We start from the raw sequence: 16,020 nt of genomic DNA on the forward strand, positions 1-16,020 counted from the left end.
GTTGGAAAAAAAAAAAATTAAAAAAAAAAAAAAAAAACAAAAAAAACATACAGTGTTATAGTAGTTTTAGGTGTACTATGATAACAAAATTTTGAGAGAAAACTCAATGTCTGGATATTAGGGAATAATTTAATAAATTCTTACATACAGCTTCAATATAATATTTTTGAGGAATTTACAATATGAGAAGATTTCAACAATATGTAAAACTGAATATTAAGTGAGGCCTTAATAATTAAAAAGAAAAAAATTATACAGAAATATCCCGGCAAAGTATCCCGGCATAAATGTTTTAGTGATTTAGGATGATTTTTCTTCCTAAAACTTTATTTTGTAAATTTTCTATAATGAACATCTATTTTATAAATTTGATAACATTATTTAGTAGAAGCATGGCCTCTTCGGTTCTCACACCACTGATACTGGGTTGTTAAATTAAAAAAAAAAAAAATTCTGTCGAATCAGTATTATTGCAGTAAGTTTGTTTTTTGGCTTAAAGAAATACCGCTTTCTCTTTATTTAAATGTAATAGTCCTTGCAAAGAGTCTTGTATTTACCTTTATGTGCTTTTTCTCGTAGATTCTAGATTTATTTCACTTTCAAGATAAATTGACAGCACGACAGTTTCAGAGAGTTGCCACCACTACCTTTATAACCATGTCGAGAGAACGCCCACAATTGGCTTCGAAGTATTTGCTTGAACCGGTGCTAGCCCCCCTCCATCGATGTTTAAACACCGCAGGTAAAGGGGGAAGTCTGGTGGCTGTGTTCCTCTCAGGGATCTTCCTCAGTGTTTCAGATTTCAGTGACTGAAGTCTGTCATACTTCATTGTCTCCAGTTTTGCTTTCTTTTCTCCCCAACTTTTTACTTTGAAAGATCCACCTCATGTAAATTCCAAGAAAAGTACCTTGAAGCACCCCTGTACGCTTTACCTGGATTGCCCAGCTGCTCATATTCTGGCCACATTCGCTTTTATCTTTCTCTCTTTTTATAACATGTACATCAGCGCTTGTTAGTTGCAGACGTCATTTGATATACAGACTTGATTCAAATTTCTCTAATTGTCTCAAGAATTTCCTTTGTAGTTATTTTTTCGTTTAAGTCTAGATTCTAGTGAAGACTCCTGCATTGCATTTACTTATATCTTTTTAGTTTCCATTAATGTAGAATAGTTCCCTAGCCTTTTGTTTGTTTTTCACCATGATGTTTTTTTCCCCAGATGAATACACTTCCTTTATCAAGAGTGACAAGCTGAAACAAAACCGTGAAACCCCAAACATGTAAAAACCCAAGGTGTTAGAAGGACAAACTCAGTTCATTCAAATTCAGGCTCATCTGGACCCTGGTCACAAACCTTAGTGAGGTGCATGTGAACACCAAGTTAGGGAGAGGACAGGAGTGAGGCCAAGAGAAAGGGTGTGAAGGGGGCCCCCATAGGTTCCCTAGGGATCACCCTCAAAGTGGTACCTCCACCCTCCCAGAGATAGTGAAGACCTACCGGGCCCTAACCTTTTGAGCACCCCAACCCCTGGCCAGGGTGTTTAAGGCCAGTCCCAAATGATTCTACCCTCCCTTGCTCCATCCTCACTTGCTCAGGCTTTCAACCTCACTCTTCTCCTCCTCTATACTTTTCTCTGTGAATAGTAGTAAGTTAGGGTATTGTTGGAGTCACAGTGAGGCTGGGGGCCAAGGGAGATAGGGTGGAGACGAGGTGAAGAGAGGAGAAAAAGGTCTGTCCAAGGATCCCTCTCTTCATGGGATGCCAAAGTGTACATCCAGCTCCTCCTTTAAAAAAAAAATGTTTCTTTAATGTTTATTTATTTTGAGAGAGAGAGAGAGCGTGAGCAGGGGAGGGGCAGAGAGAGGGAGAGAGAGAATCCCAAGCAGGCTCCGTTAGTTCACAGGCCGACTCGGGGCTCAAACCCACAAACCGTGAGATCATGACCTGAACTGAAATAAAGAGTCGGATGCTCAACTGACTGAGCCCCCCAGGCGCCCCCCAGCTCCTCTTTTGCAACCACTCAGATCTGAGAAAGTGCACTGTAGGCACCAGCAGCTGTAAGTCGGAGAAGGGATGGGCTCGCCGGCCGGCACTCGGTGGGGCTGGCTGGTGTGAGAGGACAGCGGCAGCTGCGTTTTCCCGCGGGTCAGGCTGCTGCTCAGCACAGCCAGGTGGGCGCTGAACTGCCTGCCAGCTCCATGTGCTGGTGCCGCTGTTCGCCTTGGGAGGCCCTGGGAGCCCTCAGCAGGCTCGGTGACGTTGCCGGCTGTGTTAGCCGGGACGGACGAGAGCGGGGCCTGCTCGTCAGTGTGAGCGGAAGGCAGGCTGTGGGAACTGGGTTCAGCTCCGTCGAGGGCTTGGGCAGGGGGGCTGCTAGGGTCCAGCAGCAGCTTCCGCTCCTCTCCGTCCTGGTCCCAGTCCTTGTTCTCACTGCTGTAGCGGCACCCCAGGGCTGGGGTCAGGCTGGGCGCTCAGACCACGCCGAGGAGGGAAGGCATCCATCCTTACCATGGCATTTTTGAAGAGCCTCGGTAACAAAACGTTGTGCAATTTGTATTTGTCTAATTGTTTCCTCATGATTAGATCCAGGGTAAACATTTCAGCAGCAATATTCCATAGGATGACTATTTTTTCTCAGTCTCCATTAGATTAGGGGGCACACGTAATCAGTTTATCCCATTCTGGTGGTATTAAATTTGATCATTTCATTAGTAGCCTGATTTCTCCATTGTTAACATATCTTTCTCTGTAATTAATAAGTAATCTGTGGGATGATAGTCTGAGACTGTGTGCCCTGTTTCCTGTTAAGTCTTTCATGCTGTGGTTTGTTATCCATTGATGATTCTTGCCAGTAAAATGGTTACTTTCTTTGTTATTTTAATTTGTTAGGTTGCTATTCTTCTATAAAGAAGAGCTTTTCTTTCTCCTTGCCTCATCTCTTTTTTTAAGTTTTTTTTTTTTTTTAAGATTTTATTCAGTGAGTTACCCAACATTCTTGTCATTCATTTTTTTAAAAATATTTATTTATTTATTTTGAGAGACAGTGCATGCACAAGAGCAGGGGCGGGGTAGAGAGGGGGAGAGAGAGAATCCCAAGCAGGCTCTGCGCTGTCACTGCAAACCAGCGAGATCATGACCTGGGCCAAAGTCCAGAGTCGGCCACTTAACCGACTGAGCCACCCAGCCTCCCCTCTTATCATTCATTTTGATGCTCAGATTTTCCCGTATTTGGCTGGTGGGTTTAGTTCTGTTTTAATGTCTTAGAAGATTGACATTGCACCAACTCATCACCTGCCTTAGTATGTTTTTATACTTGACTGAATTTTTCCCCCACAGTTTACTGAATTTAATGCTTGGATGCAGAATATTATTTCAACATTCTTTGTTAAAAAACAAAACAAAACAAAACAAAACAAAAAACCTTTCTAGATAGTAGTTCCAAGGTTTTAAATGAAGAAAAAGTTTGATGTTATGGTTAAACCAAATTTAGTTCTATGTAGACTTTTTTAAGAAGTCATCTGTAGTAAACATTTCCTGGGTGTGTGTAGTGGGGGTGAGGTGGGCAGGGATAAAGAAAGTCTAATTTTTGTGCATAGTAAAACTTCACCAAATTGAACCTGGTGAAGTGAAATTTTTGATTATTCAGGTGTGATAAACGTTATATATATATACATATATACATGTATACATATGTATACATGTATGTGTGTGTGTGTATATATATATATATATATAGGTGTCCATGGATCGGCCTGAACTAAACATGGTATTTGAGTAAATAGTTTAAATTTCTTTACATATTTGATAGAAACCTAGTCTAGATCCAGTATATGCTTCAAAAAATCGCTCAAGGGGTGCCTCAGTCAGTTGAGTGTCCAACCCTTGATTTCGGCTCAGGTCATGATCCCAGGGTTGTGGGATTGAGTCCTGCCTTGCGCTCTGCACTAAGTGCGAGGCCTGCTTGGGATTCTCTCTCTGTCTCCCTTTGTCCCTCTCCCCCACTTGCGTGCTCTCTCTCTAATTTCATGTATTAAGAGTATACCTCATTACTAATCTATTCTCTTGTCTAATACCTAATCTATGAATTAGGTATTGTAGTCTGAGGCAGTGGTCCTCATAGTGTGGCCCCAGGACCAGCAACATCAGCATCACCTGGTAATTTATTGGAAATGCAACTTCTTGGGCTCTCCTCAGACCTACTGAATCAGAAATGCTGGTGTGGGTCCCAACAATCTGTGTTTTAACAGGCCCTTCTGGGTAATTCAGGTGTGTGTTCAAGTTTGAACACTGGTCTAAGAGCACTGTTCTTAGGGTAACTAGATCCATTCCATTTGTGGATCAATTATTATTGTCCTGGACATTGTTCATTCCTATTGGACATCTATTTGCCAGACATTTCTTCATATGTTAGGTTATATTCGTAACACCAGCTACATGTTTTGCATTGACAGTGTCCGGATAACAAAAAGGGTGTATGATAGTCTGACTGGTTTTATATAGACAGCCCCATCATTGCCACTGGGGGAAAAAAAACCCCTAAAATACAGGCTTTCTTATTTTGTTTTTCATATTGTATCACATTTTTAAGACTATGTGACAATTATGATAAATTACCATATTTTATCAATTCTAAGGTGCACATGTTTTTAACATAAAAAAGCTTTAATTTTGGGGGGTCTTCTGGCTGGCTCAGTCAGTAGAGCATCCAACTCTTGATCCCAGGGCTGTGAGTTCAAGCCCCACATTGGGCATGGAGCCTACTTAAAAAACAAACAAAAAAAAACCCAAAACAAAAAACGTGAATTTTGGAAATATTTTTCACATTTTAACAATTCTGGTATCGAGATGTATCTCACAATTATTGTTGGCCAGGTAGCAATCATGGCATTATCTGTGCCTGCAAATGAGCATTAAAACTCATAGAATGGATGTTAGTGACTTAGGAAAAAACTGTGAAGACAACAGTAGAGTGGTGACCTTTTTTTTTTTTTTTTTAAGAAAATGTTTGTATTTATTTTTGAGAGAGAGAGAGAGACAGAACATGAGCCGGGGAGAGGCAGAGAGAGAAGGAGACACAGAATCTGAAGCTGTCAGCACACAGCCTGATGTGAGGCTTGAACCCATGAACCATGAGATCATGACCTGAGCCGAAGTCAGACACCTAACTGACTGAGCCACCCAGGTTCCCCTAGAGTGGTGAACTTTTAAGAAATTTCACATCAGGGACACTTGGGTGGCTCAGTTGGTTAAGCGTCCAACTCTTGGTTTCAGCTCAGATCATGATCTCACGGTTGGTGAGTTCAAGCCCCCACACTGGGATCCGTGCTGTCAGCACAGAACCTGCTTAGGATTCTCTCTTTCTCCCCTCTCTCTGCCCCTCCCCAACTCATTCTTTCAAAAATAAATACAGTTTTAAAAAAAAAAAGAGGGGTGCCTGGGTGGCTCAGTCGGTTAAACGTCCGACTTCGGCTCAGGTCATGATCTCGCGGTCCGTGAGTTCGAGCCCCGCGTCGGGCTCTGTCTGTGCTGACAGCCCAGAGCCTGGAGCCTGTTTCAGATTCTGTGTCTCCCTCTCTCTCTGACCCTCCCCCGTTCATGCTCTGTCTCTCTCTGTCTCAAAAATAAATAAACGTTAAAAAAAAAAATTAAAAAAGAAATTTCACATCACCTACATTCTTGGTGGCACAGAGTTCAGTATATTATGGCAATATGTGGATATCAGTAATGGTGTCGAAATGTTTCAGAAGAGTTGGACTTTTTAAATGTGAAGTGTTCAGAATTTCTTATTCTGTTTATCCCAATTATATAGCTTATATAAGGAATGATATTTAATAAAATTGTATGTCTAAATAAATCTAAAAGAGCTCTCAATACTTTTTTTATTAAGTTTTTAAATCTTAATTCCATATAGCTAACATGCAGTATTGTATTAGTTTTGGGTGTACAAGTACTGATTGAACAATTCTATACATTATTCAGTGCTGATCACGATAAGTATACTGTTTAATCACCATCACCTATTTCACACATTCCCCACTGACCTCCCCTCTTTTAATCCTTTTTGTAAAATCTATTTTAAAACTTTTTTTTAACATTTTATTTTTGAGTAACCTGTACACACAACACAGGGCTTGCCAAACTCACAACCCAAAGATCAAGAGTCCTATGCTCCACCAACTGAGCTAGCCAGGCACCCTGTTTTCATCTCCACGTAACCATTGACTGTCATTTTCATTTAATTTGATCCCTAATTTTTCATTCATTAAATTTACAAGTAAAATTTCAAGTCATAATGTTTCATAAGTTATTGGCTTTCTTCTTTCTTGTGATATATAAAATAACAACGAATGTTTATAATCATTGGCATCATAGATTTCATGAAATACTGTGTTTGGTGTTGTATTGTACATTGGTAATCATGTTGAATCTCTAATTGTAGGTGTTACTTACAGAACTATCTAGCAACACTTTCTTCCTTAAGTCCTGAGCTCTATTCAATGAGGCACTGAATATGGGTAATTTTGTTTTTTGTTCTCTAGAGATTCCAGAGAGTGACATGGCTCCAGGGACCATTTTGGTAACAGAAGAGGAACTTAATAGATGTATTGAGGATGTATTTAAGGTTGGTAATTTGAGTCACTAATGTTTCTAGATAACATTTACACATAGTCTTTTAAAATAGTTTTGCCTTTCTGGGGTGCCTGGGTGTCTCAGTTGGTTAAGCCTCCAACTTCGGCCCAGGTCATGATCTGGCAGTTTGTGGGTTTGAGCCCCGCGTCAGGCTCTGTGCTGACAGCTCAGATCCTGGAGCCTGCTTCAGATTCTGTGTCTCCCTCTCTCCCTACCCCTCCACTGCTCACACTCTGTCTCTCTGTGTCTCTCAAAAATAATAAATAAACATTAAAAAAATGTTAATTCCAAACTATCATGATTTTTTCACTTTGAAAACTGGAAAATATAAGCTGTTAGTAAAAAAGCTGATACGTTTTGAAACTGTCAATTTCATCATTTACTCTGAATGTTAAACAGTTTAGATTCTCTAACTGGCACATACCACTGATGAAAGCATGTCTTTTGAAGAAATTGACAGTGGCATTTGCAGTGCTATAGGCTTCCAAAAGTGTATGAGAATATTGAGTCTACTTTATATCTTTCTAAAGTAATCACCGTCATATACAAGTAAGTCTGAATAAGTGAATCTTGCAAATGACTACCTAAATATATTACTGAAAGTGAAAAAAAAATGTATGTTCTCTATGATTACAGTCTTATAAATATATATGAAACATATATTTTTAGACAAAAAATGAAATCCATTGCGTTAGGGCCAGATGGAGCTGGGATAAATATTCTTTAAGGTTTATTTCAATAAATTTATAATAGTATTTTACTATGAAAAATATCCACGCTAGTAAATAGCTTTCAAAATTATTTGCCATGTAAAAAGGTCCAGCTGCTTTGGAAAATAATTTGGCAGTTCCTCAAAACATTAAACATGGAATTACTATTTGACACAGTAATTCCATTCTTAGGTATATACCTAAGAGAAATGAGAACATGTTCAGACAAAAATCTGTGCACAAATGTTCATCACGGCATTATTCATAATAGCCCAAACGTGGAAGTCACCCAAATGTTTATCAACTGATAAATAGATACACAAATGTGATATATGCATATAATGGAATATTTTTTAGCCATAAAAATGAATGAAGTATGGACACATTTAACGCAAACACAACGCAAACATTTAAAAGTAACAAATTTTAAACTTTAATAGAAACCAGAAAAAAAAGACCACACGTTGTATGATTCCATTTATGTAGAATATTAAGACTGGGCAAGTTCATAGAGACAGAAAGTAGATTAGCGGTTGCTAGGGGCTGGAGCTGGGGAGTTAGGAGTGTCTGCTAATGGGTATGGGATTTCTCTGTGAGGTAAGGAAAATGTTTTGGAATTAGACAGTGGTGATAGTTATACAGTCTTGTGAATATACTAAAAGCCACTTGTACATTTTAAGAGTGAATTTTTTTTAATGTTTATTTATTTTTGAGAGAGAGACAGAGTATGAGCAGGGGAGGGGCAGAGAGAGAGGGAGACACAGAGGTTCTAAGCTCTGAGCTGTGAGCACAGAGCCTGATGTGGGGCTTGAACTCACGAACCATGAGATCATGACCTGAGCTGAAGTTGGATGCTTAACCGACTGAGCCACCCAGACACCCCTTAAGAATGAATTTTATGGCATGTAAATTACTTATCAATAATTTTAAAAATTATACTCCACATTTCTCATTTCTTTTCTATGGCAATAAGTTAAGCATTTTAGAGAAAGTGTTTAGTTTTTTATGAAATAATTCAAACAGGTAAAAAATGCAGAGTAAAACACTCATGTACCCACCACTCAGCTTAAGAAATTAAACATTACCAGTTCAGTTGAAATCTTCTATCTACCTATCCCTGGTCACATTGCCATGGCTTCCCATCTAAAGGTACATTGTGGTTTTAGTTAACAGTTAGTTCTCTTATTACTAGTGAGTTGAACATCTTTTTGTGTTCTAGGTTTATTCATATTTTTTTCTTCTGTAAATTGCCTATTCACGTTTTGTCCGTTTTAAAAATTGCCTCTTCAAAATTTTTTTCGAATAAATCTTTTTTTTTAAGTTTATTTATTTTGAGAGAGACAGAGGCAGCATGAGTCAGAGAGAGGCAGAGAGAGAGGGAGAGAGAATTACAAGTTAGCTCCACACTGCCAGCGCAGAGCCCCACTCAGGGCTCAAACCACAAATCCACGAGATCATGATCTGAGCCGAAACCAAGAGTTGGATGCTTAACTGACTGAGCCACCAGGGCGCCTCTAGAATAAATCTTTTTTTATAAGACAACTTTATTGAGATATACTTTACAGACCATAAAATAATGTTTTAAGTATGCAAGTCAATGATTTTTAGTAAGTTTACAGAGTTGTGAAACTAATACATTACAATTTTAGAACATCTCCATTACCCTAAAAAGGTCCCTGTGCCTATTTATAGTCACTCCTTGTTCCCACCCTTAGCCCCAGGCAACCACTAATCTGTCTACCTCTGTGGATTTGCCTTTATGGCTGTTTCATGGGAAGGAACCATGCAACATGTGATCTTCTGTGGCGGACTTCTCTCTCTTAGTATGTTTTGTGTGTGTGTGTGGGGAGGTGTTTCCATGTTTTGTTTTTTTTCAAAGTAATCACTTTGCCCAACATGGGGCTCGAACTCATGACCCTGAGATCAAGAGTCACGGACTGTTGATCAAGTGTACTGACTGGGCCAGCCAGGCACCCTCTCTTAGCATAATGTTTCGGAGGTTTATCCAGGTTGTTGCATATATCAATATTTTGTCCCTTTTAATTGTTAAGTAATATTCCATGGTATGAATATACCACATTTGATTTATTTGTTCATCAGTTGATGGACATTTGGATGTAAAGTAGATCTTTCTTCAAACAGCTTTGTGAGTTGTAATTCACATACTATACAGTTTACCCATTTAAAGTGTGCAAATCAGGGCACCTGTCTGGCGCAGTCAGTAGAGCATGCACCTCTTGATCTTGGGAGTTCAAGTGCCACACTGATTGTGGAGCTTACCTTAAAAAAAAAAAAAAGCATGCATATCAATGGCTTTTTAGCATAATCTAAGGCTTGCATATTAGAAGTATATTCTAATACTTCATTACCCAAAAAGAAATCCCACACTATACCCAAAACCCTTTACCACTCTTTTTTCCATTCTCCCTACTCCTAACCCCTCCAACCTCCAACCCGAGTCAACCACTAATCTACTTTCTCTTTCTATAGATTTGCCTATTCTGGACATAGCATATAAATGGAATTATACACTATATGGTCTTTTGTGATTGGCTTCTTTTACTTAGCATGATGTTTTTAAGGTTTATATTAAGCACAAAGCAGGACCTAATTTTTTTTTTTAAGATTTCTTTTATTTTTTAGTAATCTCTATACCCAACATGGGGCTCAAACTCACAACCCCAAGATCAAAAGTTGCATGCTCTACTGACTGAGCCAATCAGATGCCCCAAGACTTGATTTATTTTTATTGCCGAATAATATCCTATTGTAGATATAGACTCTATTTTGTAATCCATTCACCCTTTGATATATATTTGGGTTGTTTTTACATTTTAGCTATTATGATTAATGCTGCTATGGACATTTGTGTACAAGTCTTTGTGCATACATATGTTTTCATTTTCCTGGGTATATACCTAAGAGTAGAATTGCTAGAGGGGCGCCTGGGTGGTTCAGTCGGTTAAGCGGCCGACTTCGGCTCAGGTCATGATCTCGCGGTCCATGAGTTTGAGCCCCGCGTCAGCCTCTGTGCTGACAGCTCGGAGCCTGGAGCCTGCTTCGGATTCTGTGTCTCCCTCTCTCTCTGCCCCTAACCCACTCGCATTCTGTGTCTGTCTCTCTCAAAAATAAATAAACATTAAAAAAAAAAAAAAAAAAGAGTAGAATTGCTAGATCTTATGGTAACCCTGTGTTTAACCATTCGAAGAACTGCCAAAGTGGCTGCACCAGTTTACATTCCTACTAGCAGTATGTGACGGTGTAGAGTAAACCTTAAGTCGTATTCTTTCAGATAAGAAGGCAGATGATTGGGGGGGGGGGGGGGTTGTTCTTGTTTTGTTTCTGCCTCAGCAAAGTGTTATTGATTTAAGTAATCTCTACACCCAACATGAGGCTCAAACTCAAGACCCCAAGAATGAGAGTCACACAGTCTTCCAACTGAGCCAGCCAGGTGTCCCTGTTTTCTTTTGTTTTAAACTTAATGTATGATATTCATGATTTGTAGGTATAAAATTCACACTTAAAAATTCAAAACTCGTTCTGTTCAACACTCAACTTTTTACTAAAGTAAGCTGTTTCATTTAATTTCACTATTAAAAAAAGGGACCTGGCATACAAATATAGCATCAGATTGTTTATAGATAAAACCTAACTTAGTGACTATAATGCTGTTTTTATTTTTAATGCCTCATTTAGAGACTTATGAAAAGAAAGTTTTTATATCCTGTTCTACATATTCATAGGTAAGGACATTTTTGATTGTAGAAAAATAAGAAATTATATAGAGCAGTGTAGAAAGCAAATGTTCTGAATTAGAGAACAAAGCCCAGCTAACTCTCGAAAGGTTGTCTTCAGTCACACACCATCTGAGGAACATCATGATGAAAACTGTTAAATGGTGGGTGTGGAATGTCAGAAAGACTTGAAAGTGGTGTCAGGGGTAGAACTTAATTGTGACTACACTCTGGTACAAACCCCTCATAGTATTTCTGGGAAGTAAAAAAAAAAAAATTGCTTTTAGAGGAAAAAGAAAGCAAATCAGCTTCTTTCTGGCGAGTGAATTAGCGTCTAAAAAATGGAGAGATCCAGAAACAGTGAATCCTGCCATTGTTCCTATTCTTGCTCCCCAAAAAAGGGGGAGGGAAAAAAACCCTCCTAATTTGGTGAACAGTTTGGTGAATTTAAAACCTCCTGGAGAGGCAAGCAAAACATTAGTTGGCTGTAAACACTTGATTATGCACAAAAGATTGGGGCGGTTATGAAAGCAGGAAGGCGTGCGGAAGGGTAATTATTCTCCCTACAAGGTTTTGGCAGCTCAGCTGCACTGGGAAAACAGAGGAAATGTGTATGTTGGGGGGAAATGGTAAACACTGTGTAAAGTTTAGCAACAAAGGCTGTGTTGTCTTTATTAACTTTCTGCTAATACTAAATTACAGAGCACAGCTCAAAGGCAGGAAACAAGGAAAACATCTGGGATAGTTGAATGATCCAGCAGCTCACTGGGTAGCAAGAGGGTACAAGAGGGTGTTTAATTTTAGAGAGGCATTTGGGAACATGTCCAGCTCTGGTTTTCTCTCTCTTTTTCTTTTCTTTTTCTTTTTTTTTTTTTTTTTAATTTTTTTTTAACATTTTATTTATTTTTGAGACAGAGCATGAACGGGGGAGGGGCAGAGAGAGAGGGAGACACAGAATCGGAAGCAGGCTCCAGGCTCTGAGCCATCAACCCAGAGCCCGACACGGGGCTCGAACTCACGGACCGCGAGATCGTGACCTGAGCTGAAGTCGGACGCTCAACCGACTGAGCCACCCAGGCGCCCCTCTTTTTCTTTTCTTTTTAACAGATTCACTGGGATATAATTCACATACGCCACAATTCACACATTTAAAGTGTTCAACTCAGTGCTTTTAGTGTAGTCACAGGGTTGTGCAACCATCACCACAAATCTGACTTTAGAAAATTATTGTCCCCCTAAAAGGACCCCATACCCATTACCCATCCCCATCCCCATTCACTCTCCCTTTTCCCAATTTTATTTTATTTATTTATTTAAAAAAATTTTTAATGTTTCTTTATTTTTGAGAGACAGAGACAGAGACAGAGCGTGAGTGGAGGAGGGGCAGAGAGAGAGGGAGACAGAATCTGAGGTAGGCTCCAGGCTCCGAGCTGTCAGTGCAGAGTCTGACTCAGGGCTTGAACCCACAAACCACGAGATCATGACCTGAGCCACAGTTGGATGCTTTACTGACTGAGCCACGCAGGTGCCCCTCCCTTCTCCCAATTAAAAAAAAAAAAAAAAAGTTTATTTATTTATTTTGAGAGAGAGCACGTGTGAGTGGGGGACAGGCAGAGAATGAGGGAGAGAGAGAGAATCCCAAGCTGATGGCGCAGAGCCTGATGTGGGGCTTGAACCCATGAACTGTGAGATCACAACCTGAGCCCAAGTCAAGAGTGAGACATTTAGCTGATTGAGCCACCCAGGCACCCTCCCTTCTTCTAATTTTGTCCCCAAACCTTAGGCAACCACTAAAATGGACTTGCTGTCTCTGTAGACTTGCCTATTATGGATATTTCATATAAATGGACTTATGTAATATGTGGTCTTTTGTAGCTGACTTTTCACCAGGAGGATGTTTTTAGGATTCATCCATGTTGCATAGAGCAGTATTTCATTCTGCCTAACGGTGTTCTATTCTAGGGATATATTGCATTTTGTCAGTTGATGGGAATTTTTGTTGTTTCCACATTTTGGCTGTTGCGAACAATGCTGCTACAGACATTCATGTACAAGTTTTTGTGTGGACATGTGTTTTCATTTCTCTTGGGTATATAGCTAGGAGTGAAATCGCTGGACTTTATGATGACATTGTGTTCAACTTTTAGGGGTACTGTCAGACTATTTTCCAAAGTGGCAGCACCATTTACATTCCCATCAGCAGAGTGTGAGAATTCCAGTTTATCCTCTCTGGCCAACCCTACCACTACCATTTCTCTTTCTCCTCCTCCTCCTCCTCCTCCTCCTCCTCCTCCTCTCCCTGCCCTCCCCTTTTCCTCCATTATTATAGCCTTGCTGGTGGGAGTATTTTATTATGGGTTTGCTCTTCGCCCATTTTTATTTTTATTTATTTTTTTTAAAGATTTTATTTTTAAGTAATCTCTATACCCAACATGGTGCTGAAACTCACCCTGAGATCAAGGGTCACATGCTCTGCCTACCAATGGCTCTCCCCACCAATGGCTCTCCCCAAAGAAATCTTCCTCAGCAGTCTCCTCTTGGTCTCCGCACATTTGTTCCTTCTCTACTCTCTTTCTGAATGGAAAGTTTTTATAGTCCTGCTCTCGTTTTAGTCTGGTATCTTCTGTTGGAGTTTTAAGTCTATTTTATCTTAGTGTTTCAGTTGATGTTTCCAACTGAATGTCCTGTGTCACCTGTATCATAATAGGTGCCCATCTGGCTGCCATCTTGATACCTAGCTGCAAAGCCCCTTAGTTCCTCAGAGCCAATTTCCTCTTTACTTTATACACAATCCAGATCAGATTGGTTTTCTGATTAGGACCATAGTGGAATTAGAAGTAAAAAATTAGAAGTTAGTTAGACTAAGGCATGCTGACAAGAGAGTGCCAGCGGAGAGGATCAAGAAAGGAGACAGAAAAAGTACTCCAAAAGGGCATAATAGTTTGGGGCGCCTGGGTGGCTCAGTCGGTTAAGCGTCCGACTTCGGCTCAGGTCACGATCTCACGGTCCGTAGGTTCGAGCCCCGCATCGGGCTCTGTGCTGACAGCTCAGAGCCTGGAGCCTGTTTCAGATTCTGTGTCTCCTTCTCTCTGTGACCCTCCCCCGTTCATGCTCTGTCTCTCTCTGTCTCAAAAATAAATAAACGTTAAAAAAAAAAAATTCAAAAGGGCATAATAGTTTGAAAAACAAAGTATGTTGGGAGTGCTATGTTTAGTATACTTCATTTAAGGAGGCAAGGATTGCATCTCCTCCATTTAAAAAATACTTTCTTCTGAAAGAGGTAAAATATAAATACATTTTGGTATTTAAAGAAATAAGCCCTCAGCTTGCTGAATGAAAATGTGGCAGGGGCAATTATAAGAGAAGGCCTTTCTTTGCTTGCATCCTTTTTTTTTTTTTTTTCAACGTTTTATTTATTTATTTATTTTTATTTTTGGGACAGAGAGAGACAGAGCATGAACGGGGGAGGGGCAGAGAGAGAGGGAGACACAGAATCGGAAACAGGCTCCAGGCTCCGAGCCATCAGCCCAGACAGAGCCTGACGCAGGGCTCGAACTCACAGACTGCGAGATCGTGACCTGGCTGAAGTCGGACGCTTAACCGACTGCGCCACCCAGGCGCCCCTGCTTGCATCCTTTACATACAGCATGGAGTGGAGCAGTGTGGCCCTGGTGGGCCAGGTGGAAAGGTCTCAACAAAACAGGTGTACATAGAGATGCTCACTGAACTGAAAATTTGGCATAGCCACTTGTACTTCTGCGTAAATAATTCTCATCGTTTCTATGTGTGTACCTTACATCTGGTAAAATGATTTAAGCCAAAAAAGAGATTTGCAGCTCAAATAACTTTTTTTATAGTTTATTTTTTTAATGTTTATTTATTTTTGAGAGACAGAGAGAGAACGCAAGCAGGGGAGGGGCAGAGAGAGAGGCACACACAGAATCCAAAGCAGGCTCCCAGCCCTGAGCTGCCAGCACAGAGCCCGATGCGGGGCTTGAACCCAGAAACCGTGAGATCATGACCTGAGCTGAAGTCAGATGCTTAACCAGCTGAGCCACCCAGGCACCCTGCAGCTCAAATAACTTAGTCCAATGGCTTCCTATTCTGTCTCCATATTTTTTTTAATGTTTATTTATTTGTTTTGAGAGGCGTGTAGGGGCAGAGAGAGAAGGAGAGAGAGGATCCCAAGCAGGCTCTGCACTGTCAATGTGGAGCCTGACATGGGGCTCGATCCCAGAAACCATGAGATCATGACCTGAGCCAAAATTAAGAGTCAGATGCTTAACCGACTGAGCCACCCGGGCAACCCCTATTCTGTTTTCTTCTGACTCTGAATGTCGGGGGTCCTAACCCTAGAATACTTAATTTTTTTGTCCTCCCTAGTATGAGAGGGATAAATGTTTTTCTTTAGCCTAGAAAGGTAAAGAGAGGCCTGGGCTGCATAGAGATTGGTTCTGGGTAGGGTAGGATGAGAGAATTATACTTCCTCACGATTTGGACATTTTCTTGCTCTTAAGAGAACCGGCCAGAATCTGATACTAGGTGGGGCCAGGGGTGGGAATGGGGAATGTTTCCTTTTAGTATTCCTCACCATACTTGCTGAGACTCCCTAAGGCAGAAGAAATTTTCGGGCAGGAAAGTCTAGAAGTACCTAATTAGTTTATATTCTTCATTCTCATTTCCATTTTATCTCTCTGTTTCCAGATTCAGGGAATCCCTGACTTTAATTATCCAAGTCTTTTTTCCCCATTTAATCTTAACAAATTTCTAATTAAAGTTACTCTCTCAGATTCGCCAATTGACTCCTCTTTCTGAATAGTTAATTGTTTTTGTAGAGTAAATTGTTATAACAGAATCTTAGAGCTGGAAGGAAATTTAGAAATATTTAATTTCTTTTTTTGTTTGTTTGTTTTTGAAAAGACTGTTTTTTAGAGCAGTTTTTCA

The 16,020-nt window shown here is 40.1% G+C and overlaps 1 protein-coding gene and 1 pseudogene across 1 annotated transcript in view; one reads left to right on the forward strand and one right to left on the reverse strand.

The window, feature by feature from the left end:
* TANGO6 (transport and golgi organization 6 homolog) overlaps positions 1 to 16,020 on the forward strand; it is a 193,116-nt gene that overhangs the window by 30,513 nt on the left and 146,583 nt on the right. The window contains exons 6-7 of the mRNA XM_060650333.3: positions 580 to 742; positions 6,542 to 6,624. Coding sequence (XP_060506316.2) covers positions 580 to 742; positions 6,542 to 6,624 — 246 coding nt within the window. The remainder of the gene's footprint in view (positions 1 to 579; positions 743 to 6,541; positions 6,625 to 16,020) is intronic.
* On the reverse strand, positions 1,854 to 2,518 carry LOC132691285 (ragulator complex protein LAMTOR1 pseudogene; annotated as a pseudogene).

Source organism: Panthera onca, chromosome E2, assembly GCF_046562875.1.
Source record: "Panthera onca isolate mPanOnc1 chromosome E2, mPanOnc1 haplotype 2, whole genome shotgun sequence".
NCBI classification, from domain to species: domain Eukaryota; kingdom Metazoa; phylum Chordata; class Mammalia; order Carnivora; family Felidae; genus Panthera; species Panthera onca.